This window comes from Brassica oleracea, chromosome C9, assembly GCF_000695525.1.
Source record: "Brassica oleracea var. oleracea cultivar TO1000 chromosome C9, BOL, whole genome shotgun sequence".
In the NCBI taxonomy this organism is placed as follows: domain Eukaryota; kingdom Viridiplantae; phylum Streptophyta; class Magnoliopsida; order Brassicales; family Brassicaceae; genus Brassica; species Brassica oleracea.
The window spans coordinates 1,750,410-1,763,406 of record NC_027756.1 but is presented as its reverse complement, the minus strand read 5'-3'; the positions used below and the strand labels follow the sequence as shown (position 1 = coordinate 1,763,406).

At 32.9% G+C, this 12,997-nt stretch overlaps 2 protein-coding genes and 1 long non-coding RNA gene across 3 annotated transcripts; all 3 read left to right on the top strand.

The window, feature by feature from the left end:
* The first annotated feature begins 772 nt into the window (after positions 1-772).
* LOC106318709 (cytochrome P450 71B26-like) lies at positions 773-4,265 on the top strand. The gene is made up of 3 exons (XM_013756811.1): positions 773-1,140; positions 1,945-2,525; positions 3,417-4,265. Exons 1-3 carry the CDS (start codon positions 792-794, stop codon positions 4,029-4,031), a joined length of 1,545 nt encoding a protein of 514 aa, XP_013612265.1. The 5' UTR covers positions 773-791; the 3' UTR covers positions 4,032-4,265.
* Positions 4,266-6,378: 2,113 nt separating this feature from the next.
* On the top strand, positions 6,379-7,699 carry LOC106317133 (glycerol-3-phosphate 2-O-acyltransferase 6-like). The gene is made up of 2 exons (XM_013754991.1): positions 6,379-7,153; positions 7,344-7,699. Exons 1-2 carry the CDS (start codon positions 6,503-6,505, stop codon positions 7,359-7,361), a joined length of 669 nt encoding a protein of 222 aa, XP_013610445.1. The 5' UTR covers positions 6,379-6,502; the 3' UTR covers positions 7,362-7,699.
* A 2,389-nt stretch (positions 7,700-10,088) lies between these two features.
* LOC106315652 lies at positions 10,089-11,418 on the top strand. The gene is made up of 3 exons (XR_001264641.1): positions 10,089-10,413; positions 10,524-10,560; positions 10,943-11,418. It is a non-coding gene; the product is annotated as an uncharacterized LOC106315652 (long non-coding RNA).
* The last annotated feature ends 1,579 nt before the right edge of the window (positions 11,419-12,997 follow it).

Sequence of the window (12,997 nt, the reverse complement as noted above, 5' to 3'; positions counted from 1 at the left end):
AAAAAAACAGTATACTACAATTCTATATTTTTAAAGTTAATTTTGGATAAAATAAAAAAAAATTAATTTATTGTTCGTATAAATTGTTAAATTTTTAAATCCGAATATTATACATTTTTTACGCTATTTGATTTATATACTAACAACTACCTAAGTAAACACTAACCAATCCCTTAAATTTCAGCTTTTGAACATGGAAGCGCTAATAATGTTAATGTCCATCAAATCATTACGAAGATAAGATAATAAAATATCAACAAATATGAATTCGCCGGTCATTCTTATATCACCTTAATCAAACTGTGTGATATCCGATGTTCCATTCATCACCATAATAAACAACACGGAAAATCAAAAGTTAAAAAAAAATCGACAACAACCCATACACAACACTACACAACTCATCAAACAATGTATCCGGCTCCGCGCTTGCGCGGGGGCTATGCCCCTAGTTATATATATGTGGTGGCAAAGTAGTTTAAAGTGTCCAAAAGCTATGGAATTCCATATTTCCATGGTCGGAGGTTACTATTATAGATAGGGCATTATTAACTCCGTCTCTTAGTCCATGATTTGATATTTTTTTGTTTGTTTTTTTACATTTTTCGGGTTAGAGACGGCTTTTATATCTCTTATTTGGCGATTGTTAATTTTTCTTAGTTAAAATCTAAAAAAAATTAAGAACCATCTCTTATCCGAAGGTAAGAACCCAGAGAGACTGGGTTAACTGTGGTCCAAAGAAGATATTTTTTTGGCAAGTTGTCGTGCCTAGCGATTAAAAAATTGAAGGCATGAGCTTTCTTCGCCATAACTCAGAGCGTAAAAGTTCACAAATGGCTAACATTTTCCTTCTACCAATTCTCTTCCTAGTCATCTTTCTTCTTCTTGCCGCCTTTAAACGTCCAAAGCGGCTACAACATCGACCAATACCTTCTCCTCCTACGTGGCCTATCATCGGAAACTTACACCAGCTTGGTGAATTGCAACATCAGTCTTTATGGAATCTCTCAAAGAAGTATGGTCCAGTGATGCTTTTAAAGCTTGGAAAAGTCCCAACGGTCATACTCTCTTCCTCTGAAACAGCAAGACAAGCTCTAAGAGACAATGACCTCAACTGTTGTAGCCGTCCTCCACTGGCAGGTACTGTAAATCTCAGTATCTCACAATACATATGAAAGTAATTGACTTTAGTTGGCCTGATGAGTGATGGCTGAATTTCTTGGATTGCATGGTATGGATCTAAGAATTCATGGGTTCAATTCTCATTGAAATATCTGTTTTTTTCTACGAAAAGTTAATTTAAAATGCCTTGAATCTCGCCCTAAAGGATATATGTTTTTCTGTTCAGAAGCTTTATACATTCGTATTTGTATATATATGGGCTATTTGCTTCACCATCTGTAATCTCCATCCAGATGATCCATTTATATATGGAGATCCATTTATATGATCCATCCAGATTTTATGCGATTGTTTATTTGTTCATTCAGATGATTAATTCATCCAGATCATCTAAATGAACGTATGTTTGTTTCTTTATTTTTTATTTTTATCTAGATTAGTTTAGTAATAAACTACTAATATACATTTGTTTTGATTTAATCATATTTTATTTTTGTTTCAGTATATTATTTTTTATTAATTATCTAAAGTATAATTATTTTAAACTATGGTTTTGGGAGAAAATATAATTTTGTAGTTTTACGGCTAAAGAAATTTTTAGTTTTGACGAGAAAACGCATTTTTTGCGGTTTTGGCGGATAACACGTTCTTGCGATTTTGGCGGAAAAACGTATTTTTGCGTTTTGGCGAGAAAATGTATTTTTGCAATTTTGGCGAAAAAACACGTTTTTGTGGTTTTGCCGGAAAAACAGGATTTTGCGGTTCTGGTGGAAAAATCATTTTGCGGTTTTTACCTCATTAACTTTTCTCCTAACACCTCAGGGGCAAGAGAACTCTCTTACAACAATAAAGACATGTCTTTCTCTCCGTACAATGATTACTGGAAAGAACTAAGGAAGCTATGTGCTCGGGAACTCTTTAGTGCTAAACAAATTCACTCGTTTCAACCCATCAAAGACGAGGAAATAAAGAAAGTGATTGCTCAGATCTCTGAATCAGCTTCTCTTAAAAATCCGGTTAACTTAACCAAGACGTTTCTTGCTTTAACTGTAAGTGTGGTATGTAAGGCAGCATTTGGTGTGAGTTTTGAGGGAACTGTGCTTAGCAATGACAGATTCAACAAGTTAGTCCGTGATGCATTCGAGACGTTGGGAAGCTTCTCTGCCACAGATTTTATTCCGCACGTTGGTTGGATCATCGACCAGTTCACGGGTTTACAAAAGATGAGAGAGAAAAGCGTGCGAGATTTGGATGCTTTCTATGAACAGTTGTTTGATCTGCATAAAGAGGGAGATAGACAAGGGCGTGAAGATTTTGTGGACATGCTCTTGAGGTTTGAGAAGGAAGGAACTGTTGTTGGAACTGACAACCTCACAAGAAATCATATCAAAGCAATCTTGATGGTACGCTATAAGAATACAGTAAAGTCTTTATAAACTAGTGTTTTGGTATTTTATACTTTTATTATTTAATCAACAAATTGATATATATATACACACATATATCAATCTAAAATTTAAGTTACAAGTTTTAAATTTAAATATTCTTTTCTAAAATTTACATAATTATCAAACATCAAAATCATTTGAAAATAATAAAAATAAGAGATTAGTTTGAAATTAACCATATGCCCATATTAAGTAAATTATATTAATATTTTTTAATTTATAATATTTGTACACCATATATTGAAATTAGCTAGGTTTTTAATTGATAATTTTGGTACTAAAGAAACAAATTTTCCGTAATATATTGATATATCGAAAAATGAATTGAGATTATCTATTAGTAGTATTTGCAATCTATGATTAATGTTATTAAATCCAACCCGGATCTGCGGCGGGACTTGTAAGCATGGTCACATATAAACAAATAGTCACTAACCCAGTCTAAAACATGTTAGCCATAAACCCAGTAAAGTAAGCTCAGTAAAACGTGCATTAATTGTTGATTGAATGACTCATAATTAAATTCTAAAAAATATTAATTAAACTTTATCATTTTGTTTAATTGTATTTTTATATATTGAATAAAATATGTTATTTGTGAATTTTAGCTTCTGTTTATATATACTATGTTGTTTGAAGAAAATAAGTGGAATTGTTATAAAATTTTACCAAAATCAACTAACATGATACATTATTAGTTATGTGGATTTAATATTGATCCATTGACCTGGTAAAGTGGTAGGTAATCTGGTTCGCTGTTTGGGACAGGTTTAAAAGCATCGCTAATTCACAACTAATATACTGTATGAGATCCTTACATGTTTTTTTAATATTCTTTGTAAAAAGAACATTCTTTTAGGAGGAATCGACACATCTGCAATTACAATGACATGGGCAATGGCTGAACTTGCTAGAAACCCTAGAGTGATGAAGAAACTTCAAACCGAAATCAGAAGCCAAATCAAGAACAAAGAAAGAATCAGCTTCGATGACACAGATCAGCTCAAATACCTGAAAATGGTGATCAAAGAAACATGGAGGCTACATCCTCCAACACCACTTCTACTTCCAAGAGAAGTAACCTCGGAGTTTGAGATCGGCGGCTACACGATTCCCGTCAAGACACGTCTTCATGTGAATGTCTGGGCTATTGGGCGTGATCCGGATACCTGGAAGGATCCAGAGATGTTTGTCCCCGAGAGGTTTATGGATAATAACATTGATGCAAAGGGACAAAACTTTGAGCTGTTGTCGTTTGGGAGTGGTAGGAGAATCTGTCCTGGAATGTACATGGGGACGACTTTGGTGGAGTTTGGTCTGGCGAGTCTATTGTATCATTTTGACTGGGAGTTACCTGAAGGCATGGTGGTTGAAGATGTCGACATGGAGGAAGCGCCTGGGCTTACCGTGAGCAAAAAAAGTGAGCTTCTACTTGTTCCCGTGAAGTACTTAGATCAGTGATCACTTAAAAGTAAATTCTTCATCGATTGTACTTATATATAGAACAAAATCTATCTTTATCTGAAAAACTTGTATCGTGTGATAGTTCTGAAGTTTGGAAAAGTCTCAATGCTGATGTCATGTTCTTCCTGTCAAACAGCAAGACAAGTTGTGAGAATCCATGGTATCCACTATTGTAGGTTTGTAGCCGTCCAAGCTTGACCTATACTAAAATTTATGATTTGTATTTCTCGATCGAGGTTCACCTGATTCAGCAAACCCCAAGAATCTTGATTCTGGATAATTACTTAGGGACAAGTCAATAAACTTTAAAGGCTTTTAATTTCTTGTAGTTATTCTTATAATTGATTTTAAAGGTTTTATTAGTCCAAAATTTTGGTTGTAAGTTGTAACTAAGGACTAATAAAAGAAATAGATGAAATGATATGATTAATTCTATATAAAGTTTAATGAAATGATATCATCATCCAATTTACTCCAAAACTTTTTGAAATGGAAGGACTTTTTAAATGAATATTAATTGGTGTTTTCCAAAAAAGTGTTCTTGAAATTGGATGTTTATTTTTTAGAATGATGATATAGAAAACTATAGAATGAAATAGGATTATCCTATCCACTGAGAAGCTAGCTAGGCCCTCCCCCGATGTTCCCAGATGGTCGGACTGTTTGCAAAGTCGATGCAGCGTGGAACGCAACGTCGGGAGCTTGTGGTATTGGCGGAATCTTCTCTGGTGATAATACCCGAAACCTCTCCACTGTCTCTGAGGCTCATAGCCATGTTTCTTCAGCATTAACGGCGGAAGCTATAGCTGTTCATCGGGCAGTTGTCCTGACCGTCTATTCAAACGTCCGATCCCTGGCAGTTCTATTCGATTCCCTTTCTCTGATCAAGCTGTTGAAGAGGGGAGGGACTCAACCTGAACTGTTCGGTATCATGTTTGATATCTATCACTTTATGACCATGTTTGATGTAATTTCCTTCGATTTCATTTCTAGAAACTTCAATGCGGAAGTTGATTCTGTGGCAAAATCAGCTCTTGCTATGTCTGTAACGAACTCCATTCATGGAGTGTAAACTCTTTATGAGTAAGGCAAGTTTAGTTTGTTCAAAAAAAAAAGAAGCTAGCTAGGCCACAATGATGACTCTTGAGAGGTCCACGTTTCACACGTAGTAGTAGGCCAAAAACCGCTCCGCACCGAATTGAAAAAATAAACCAAAATCGGATAAAAACTTTAAAAAAAAAAAACTGAAAGGATTTTATTTCTCTAAAACCTAAAAACCAAAATCAAACTGGAAAATAACTAGGAACCTAATAGATATTCAAATACCTGAAATACAAATCATATACTTAACAATATTTATTAGATTTATTTTTAAAATAACTATATAGCTAAACTAAAATTTATTAACTGGAAATTATTCAACAAGTCTAATTAGTAATTACCTAAATATTTTTAGTTTTTTTTTTATTTAACTTGGGTTTTCAATTCTTTTGTTGGTTTAAACTTGAGCCACATTTGAACTATATGCAATTCGGCTCGTTCGGATTTTTAGAGAGAAAAAAAAGAACTGAATCTGACTAAACCCAAACCGATAAAATCCGATTTGGTTTCTAAATTGATACAAAACACCCCAACCCGAATAACCTAATTCAATCCGAACAGTAGACCCGAGTGCTAAGGATTATGCAGTGGCATAACTAGGTGGGGAGTGGGTGGAGCAGCTGCCCCCATGATTTTTTTTGGTGTAATTTTGTTTAAAATTTTAATAATGCCCTGGATGAAAATTTGAATTTATAAATATATTTCTAGTGTTTTATCGTTTTGCTCCGGGTAGAAATTATCTGCCACTGATTATGTAGTCGTTAAGAGTTCGCGCATATAACTTGCGTGGAATGTAAGAAAGTCAGAGTACCAGCATTGGAGGTTCGTGGGTGGAGTTCACACGCTTCCCAGAAAAAAAATATATTATAATATGCTACAGTAATGTTCCTGTCTCGCCACGCTCCTTCCGTATGAACCCGAGTCGTCACTGTTCAGCGGGCTCCACGCCACGTGGCGGCCCGCTATTGGTCAATTTATTTATTTTTTATTATTTTTTAAAAAAAAATAATAAAAAAATAATAAAAAAATCAAATTATGAAACCCAACGGGGGTTCATTAATGCTGGTGCTCTCAGAAACGATCGCTTGACGAATTTCAAAAAGAAAAAGACGAATTGGCACATCAGCTTCTTACATAATGTTAACTTGAACGTGAAATACATTATGAAATGTTTTGTGTGTATAGGTTTAATAGGTTCTTTTGAGCAAATATTAATAAATTCTTATTATCCTCGGTAGACAATGAAAAGAACGTGTAAAGTAGACCGGATTAGAAGCCGACAACCGACTTCTGTTACCGTGTCCTACACGTCTTTAACTCATTTTTTCTCTCTATCTTCGCCACTAATCACACTTCATGCATGGCTCATGGGAACGATGACGAAGCGGCGTCGCTTTAAACCTATGTCAAGCTACAACGTAAACGCTGAAGACCGATCAAACCAAACCGTAGTCGCCGATCTTGACGGAACCCTAACATCCTCCTCGAGACCACTCCTCTACTTCTTCCTCGTGGCACTCAAAGCAGGAAGCTTGCTTCGTGCGTTGATCTTACTCGCGTCCGTACCACTCGTGCACCTCACGTATCTCTTCGTCTCCGAAAGCCTCGCCGTCAGAGTCGCCGTCTTTATCACATTCGCTGGCCTTAAGCTCGGCGACGTCGAGCACGTGGCCCGCCACGTCTTAGCAAGAGTCTACGAGAAAGAGTTGAAGCGGGACACGTGGCGTATTTTCGAGGCGTTCGGGAAACGGTACATTGTGACGGCGAGTCCTAGGGTCATGGTCGAGCCGTTCGCTAAGAACTTTCTTGGCGCTGATAAAGTTATTGGTACGGAGCTTGGGTTCACAAGGTTTGGTTGGTTAACCGGTTTCGCTAGAAAACCGGGTGTCATGTTGGGTAAGCAGAAACGCGACGCCGTTTTGAAGGAGTTCAGTGGTGGTGGTGGTGGTGGGATTGGCTTACCTGATTTGGGGCTGGGTGATAGCCAGTCAGATAACGCTTTCATGTCTCTCTGCAAGGTCTATTTTCGTCATTTTATTTAATGTTCTTATTAAACTTAAAAGTATTTTCACAAATATTACAATTTTAGATTTAGAGAAAAAGTTTTTTTTTTTAATTTTATATACAGTTGGTAGTAAATTATCGGTTGTACATATAATTTTATCAGGTACTAACACATTTAGTTAGTCTGCCAAATTGTGATTGCAGGAGGCTTACATGGTGTAACGGACAACATATGTGTCATACAGTTTCTATGTTACTTGCCTTGCAATGCGACAATAATGTTAATTTCTAAGTAATTACGTGTGGCAAAAAGCTAATTCTAATAAAATTATCCGACTACTGTTCTTTTGTTTCCGATATTTTACTACAGAGATTTCGAAGCCAATATTAATTCTTGGTTTGTTTAGGCCTTTAGGGTTTGACTTGATATATATAGTTTGTGTCACGTGAAAGGTTATATGTTTCCATTTTAGAATTCTCGGACCCCAATTTTACTTTTACTATTTTCCAAATTGCTGTTTTGGTTTTCACTGTGTAAATGTTATTTAAGGAAACTTTCCTTGTTTTTATTTGGCTCAATTAAAAGTTGCCATAATTCTCTCTAATTCTACTCATATTATACATTTTTCGGACGACCTCACGTCCATGCTGATGTTTTAGTTTGCTTCCTTTCTTCAAATGTCCCAATAAAACTTTTAGATGATTAGTAGGGGAAATAAAATTTAGATTAATGTAAAAAATTGTTAATTAGTAATTTAGTATAGATAACAATCCTTACTAATAAAAGAGACCCTTTGAGGCTCCATAGAGCATCCACATCAGCAAAAAAAATTTCTCTTGAAAGATGACACGTGGCATAAAATATAGTTTTACATTTTAATATCACTAATTTTCAAAAATTATAAATAATATGTAAACATACAACATAAAAATGAAAAAACTACATTAAACATATGTAAAATTATCCTTTTTCACTTTAAAAAAAGACGGCTTATCTCCATAATGTAACATTACCGTTTTATAAAAAAAAACATTATATATAATTTCGAAAATAATAAATATATGTAAACATACAACATAAAAAATGGAAATACTACATTAAACATATGTAAGATTACCATTTTACATTTTTATTTAAAAAAATAATATGTAAACATACAACATAAAAAATGGAAAAACTACATTAAACATATGTAACATTACCATTTTTCACTAAAAAAAAGATGGTTTATCTCCATAATGTAACATTATTATTTTGTAAAAAAAAACATTATATATAATTTTGAAAATAATAAATAATATGTAAACATACAACATAAAAAAATGAAAAAACTACATTAAACATATGTAAGATTACTATTTTTCACTAAAAAAATGACTTATCTCCATAATGTAACATTACCATTTTATAAAAAAAAAGAAAAAAAACATAAATATAACTATTTGACTATTTGTCCAAGTTCTTCTATTAAACAATGCCGTTTTACATTAAAAATGGAAAAAAACATTAAGATTTAAACATCTATCTTAAAATATAAAATATAGATATTAACTAAATATAAAAAATGATCCGGTCCATCTAGGGGTGTTCAATCCGGATATCGGTTCGGTTTTGGTTCGATTTTTTTGGTTTTTCGATATTTTGGTTTATAAAAAATATCTACCATATTAAAACCATATTTACTTTGGTTTGGGTTGGTTTATATACCGTCGGTTTTTGGTTTATTCGGTTTTATATCAAAATACCAAAATACCATAAATTTGTTTTAAAAAAAAGTATTTTATGGATTTTATTTATATTATTAGATATTAGTTTTTATATAACATGAAGATATTTCGGTTTTTACTATTTAAAATATTTAGCAAACATATTAAGTTAATAATTATATTAGTTTTTACATAATAGAAATTAGTAATCCATAATATTATAAATAACTAAATCTAAACACTCATATTTGTTAACAAAAGATTAAACGTTATGTTTTATTTAATTTGATAAAAATAAAACATAATTTTTAACTTAAAACAAAATATTAAGTTACTAAAAACAACGTTTCAATATAAAACTCAAATTAATAAAATAAATTATGTATATATTCTTAATTATATTATAAAATTTACATATAATTATACTACTATATTTTAAATGATCGGTTTATTCGGTTTATTCGGTTTGATCGGTTTATATACCAAACCATATCTATATACCGCGGTTTTCAAAAATGACATCCATTCGGTATATTTGGTATTACCAAGTCCAAACCACTTTCTCTAATTTGGTTCGGTTTGGTTTTAATTGGTTCGATTTTGCCGGATTGAACACCCCTAGGTCCGTCCATCGGAAATAAATTATATAATAACAACAAAAAATATTGTATATGTATAAATAAAATAATTAAATATTTAAAAAAATTATCGATAATATATACAAATAAATACATATTAGGTAATTTCGTAGATTTTATTTAAGGAAAGAAAAAATATTCTTTTGTACACTACTAATTACTTTGATAGTTAGTTTAATAAAAATCATATGATATGTTTATATGGACCAACATATTTTTCTAACAATTCTAAGAATCATTCTCGTGATGATATGTGGCTACGAAAACATGTTGTAATGCTCCAGGATTAATATATAGGAGATATAAATTCTTAAAATAGAAAAAAAAAATAGAGATATAATTTTTTGCTCTATTGTGTTTTCGATAATAGAAGAATGTTATATTTGTCTCTATAAATATCATTCCTCTATTTATAAAGGTAAATCTAGCATTCATCTATTATAAATGAATACATTAGAGAAAAAATTTCATTTCTATTTTAGAAATCTACATTATAATAGGACAGTTTTATCACTCATGATGCAAGACGTCATCACATTTGTGGGCCCCGCCTTTAGTTTTTTTTTTCTTCTGTCGAGTGGGCTTCGTTTTAAAAGGCGGGGGATTTGCTGGGTGTGTTCGTCGGGGGTCGATAGGGTTGCCGTTTTCCGCTAGATCTTTCAATCGAGGGCTCTTCCTCTTCCCCTTTTGTTATTACTCCATCATTATGAACCGATCTTCGATGTTGTCGCGATTCCTCTTCCTGTAACGTCTTTCCGTTCCTATATATCAAGATCGTCTGCGGTTCTGAGAATCTGAGAGAGGTTTTCGAAATCTTAAAGGCAGGGGAGGTTTTCGAGTCTCTGGCGATCCCTCTGATGAAGCTGGTATGGTTGAAAACTTTGGAGATGGAGAGCGAAGGGAGACTTTCCAGTTTCATCTTCAATACTGTAAGTCATTCAAACACCTTCCCCGGTAGAATCATGCGTCTATTCTGATCGTACTGTATTTTTCACCAGTAAAGACATCATCATATGGATACTGCCTAAAATGGCGCCAGGTCTGGTGATCTGAACAATCAATTCCGCAGTTCAAAGGTAATACACATCACGATTCTTAGAACAATCTAATCCTTTGCTACTTTTGTTTGCTTTGTGCGTCATTGATATAGATTTGAACGAGCTAACCATGGTTCTCATGTTATAAAGACTCTTGCTTTCTAACTTAAGACTCATGTTCCTCTGTTATGGTTTCTTTTTGTGCAGTTCCTTGTCGGAAGACAAACACTTGATTTAGATTTTACAAGTTCAATTTTGTATATATAAAAACTTAGTTTTGTCTGAGAAAAATGATCTTCTACTGCTGATCAAATCTCTATGTATGTTTGGTCAACTTTCTCTTCTTGTCTCTGTTTTTTTTTTTTTTTCCTGCAGCAATCTGCAATGTTTTGTAGTCTAACTAAAGCGTTTCGCTTTGCAGATTAAAACCGGCCCCATGATTGATTGATTCTTTGATCTTTATATGTTTCTACCATACCAAAAAGATGGCTATCTCTCCATCAAAACCTCAGACAAGCTCACGAAGTTTCACCAGAGCTTTGGCATTAGCATAAGATTAGCATAAGAATTATGTTAGGTGACTTAATTCGAGTGGCTACTCATCCACATGCTCTTCATCAACTCCATCTTCTCCTACGTGATCACAAGATTCGCAGATCACTCCGAGCTCCAATTTGGCAATTTCCATGTCTGATGTGCTCTCAACAACAAATCCGCCAAGGAATAGGTTTACGTCCACTTTGGGTGAGAGTCTTGTGTATGATAAAGAAGAAGCTAGAGAGCTGTTTGTTTAGGATCTCCGTTTGTTATTGCTCTACTTCTACCATCGGCGTACTTGTCTAATATGTATTTGATGATTATCTAAACCCATTTCTGAGTACACTACCTTTTTGATCATCTCTTATCTCATTGAGTGCTTCATCCCAAGCTTCTAAACATATAGAAGCCTGTAATAACCCACAAGAAAAGTATTAAGTTAAGGTAACTAACTCCTTTAGTCTCATTGGCATTATGTATGGTTATAAATGGAAGTAGATTTTACTTTGTAGAGCATTATCACACCATTCTACGACCAAGCTTCTGAGACAGTTCTCCCACTACACGTCTTCAAGAGAAGACAACTCCTCCAAACCCAGGGACTTGAACTACACCAGCACTCTCATTTCTCTTAAGATCATCACCAAGATTTATATAATTCATATCATCCTTATTGAATGAGCTAATGTGTAGCTGGATGACGCTAACAGAGGTTCATATGACAAGGATCCATGTGGCTGAATGGTGTAACTTTGATGCAACTATTTTACACATGAAAAAAAAAACATGAGAATGAGTTTATTTCCAAGCTCAAGAGAGAAGCTATTAGGTTAAAGAAACAACGTAGCAAATATTTTACTGCTTCATGGTCAATTATGTGGTACATGAGCTTCGTTCTTAGTCCACAAGTCTTTCGATAAGCTGCCACGATATGAGCTACACCGAAAACCGTTGTTGATTTGTTACCGTTTTATTCTTCCTTAATAGAAAAAATAAGTTTAGATATTATTTTAAACTATATACATATTTAGGGAAAATTCTGTTTTAAATGTTGAGTCAGTTACTAAATATTCTTGTGGCATAAAAACAATATTTTAAAGGAATATTCATTTTTTAAAATGTAATAAATCGACATGACTGCTCTAAATATTCTTGAATGTCGTTTAGTAATTTTAAACAATTGGTTGCTTAGTTTAACCAAATAATATTAATACTAATTCAAGGGAATGTAAAAAAAAAAAGTCTCTAAATTGATAGGTAAACTTGTATTTATTTGGGGTTTAAGGTTTGTTTTTTGCATGGTAAACGATATATTATATTGAGGCAACACTTATAGTTAGGTTTTCACGGGTTTGGGGATTGTTTTGCAAGGTATATATATATCAATTGTTATTCAAATAACTTGCGATGATATCATAAAATGTTTTCAAAGACATCTTAAGCAATGGTTATATATACTCATTTTAAATAAATATATATTCATTATATATACCCATTTTAAATAAATATATATTCAGGTTAATTAAGTGGTGTTCGGAACTACGAACCGAACCATACCAAACTGAAAAAACCAAAATCAAAATTAAAAAGAATTTCATAAATAACTAAACATATCATATATCTGTGGAACCAAAATATTGAAATCGAACTGGGAGCCTAATGGGTACCTGAATTAAAAAATATAAATTATATAATTACAAATATTAAACATATTCAATTTCTAGATAACTGAATATCCTAAAAATATTATTTAAAAACCTAATTACCCAAACAAATTACAGAATATATTTTTATTCAAAATATTAAAATAATATTTGAATTATCTGATATTTTATCCAAATAATCTTAATTATAAGATATTTAAACTGAAAGACCTAAATTATCTGATATTTTTTATCTATAAATCTGTAGTTACCGGAAAAACCAGAATCAAACCAAA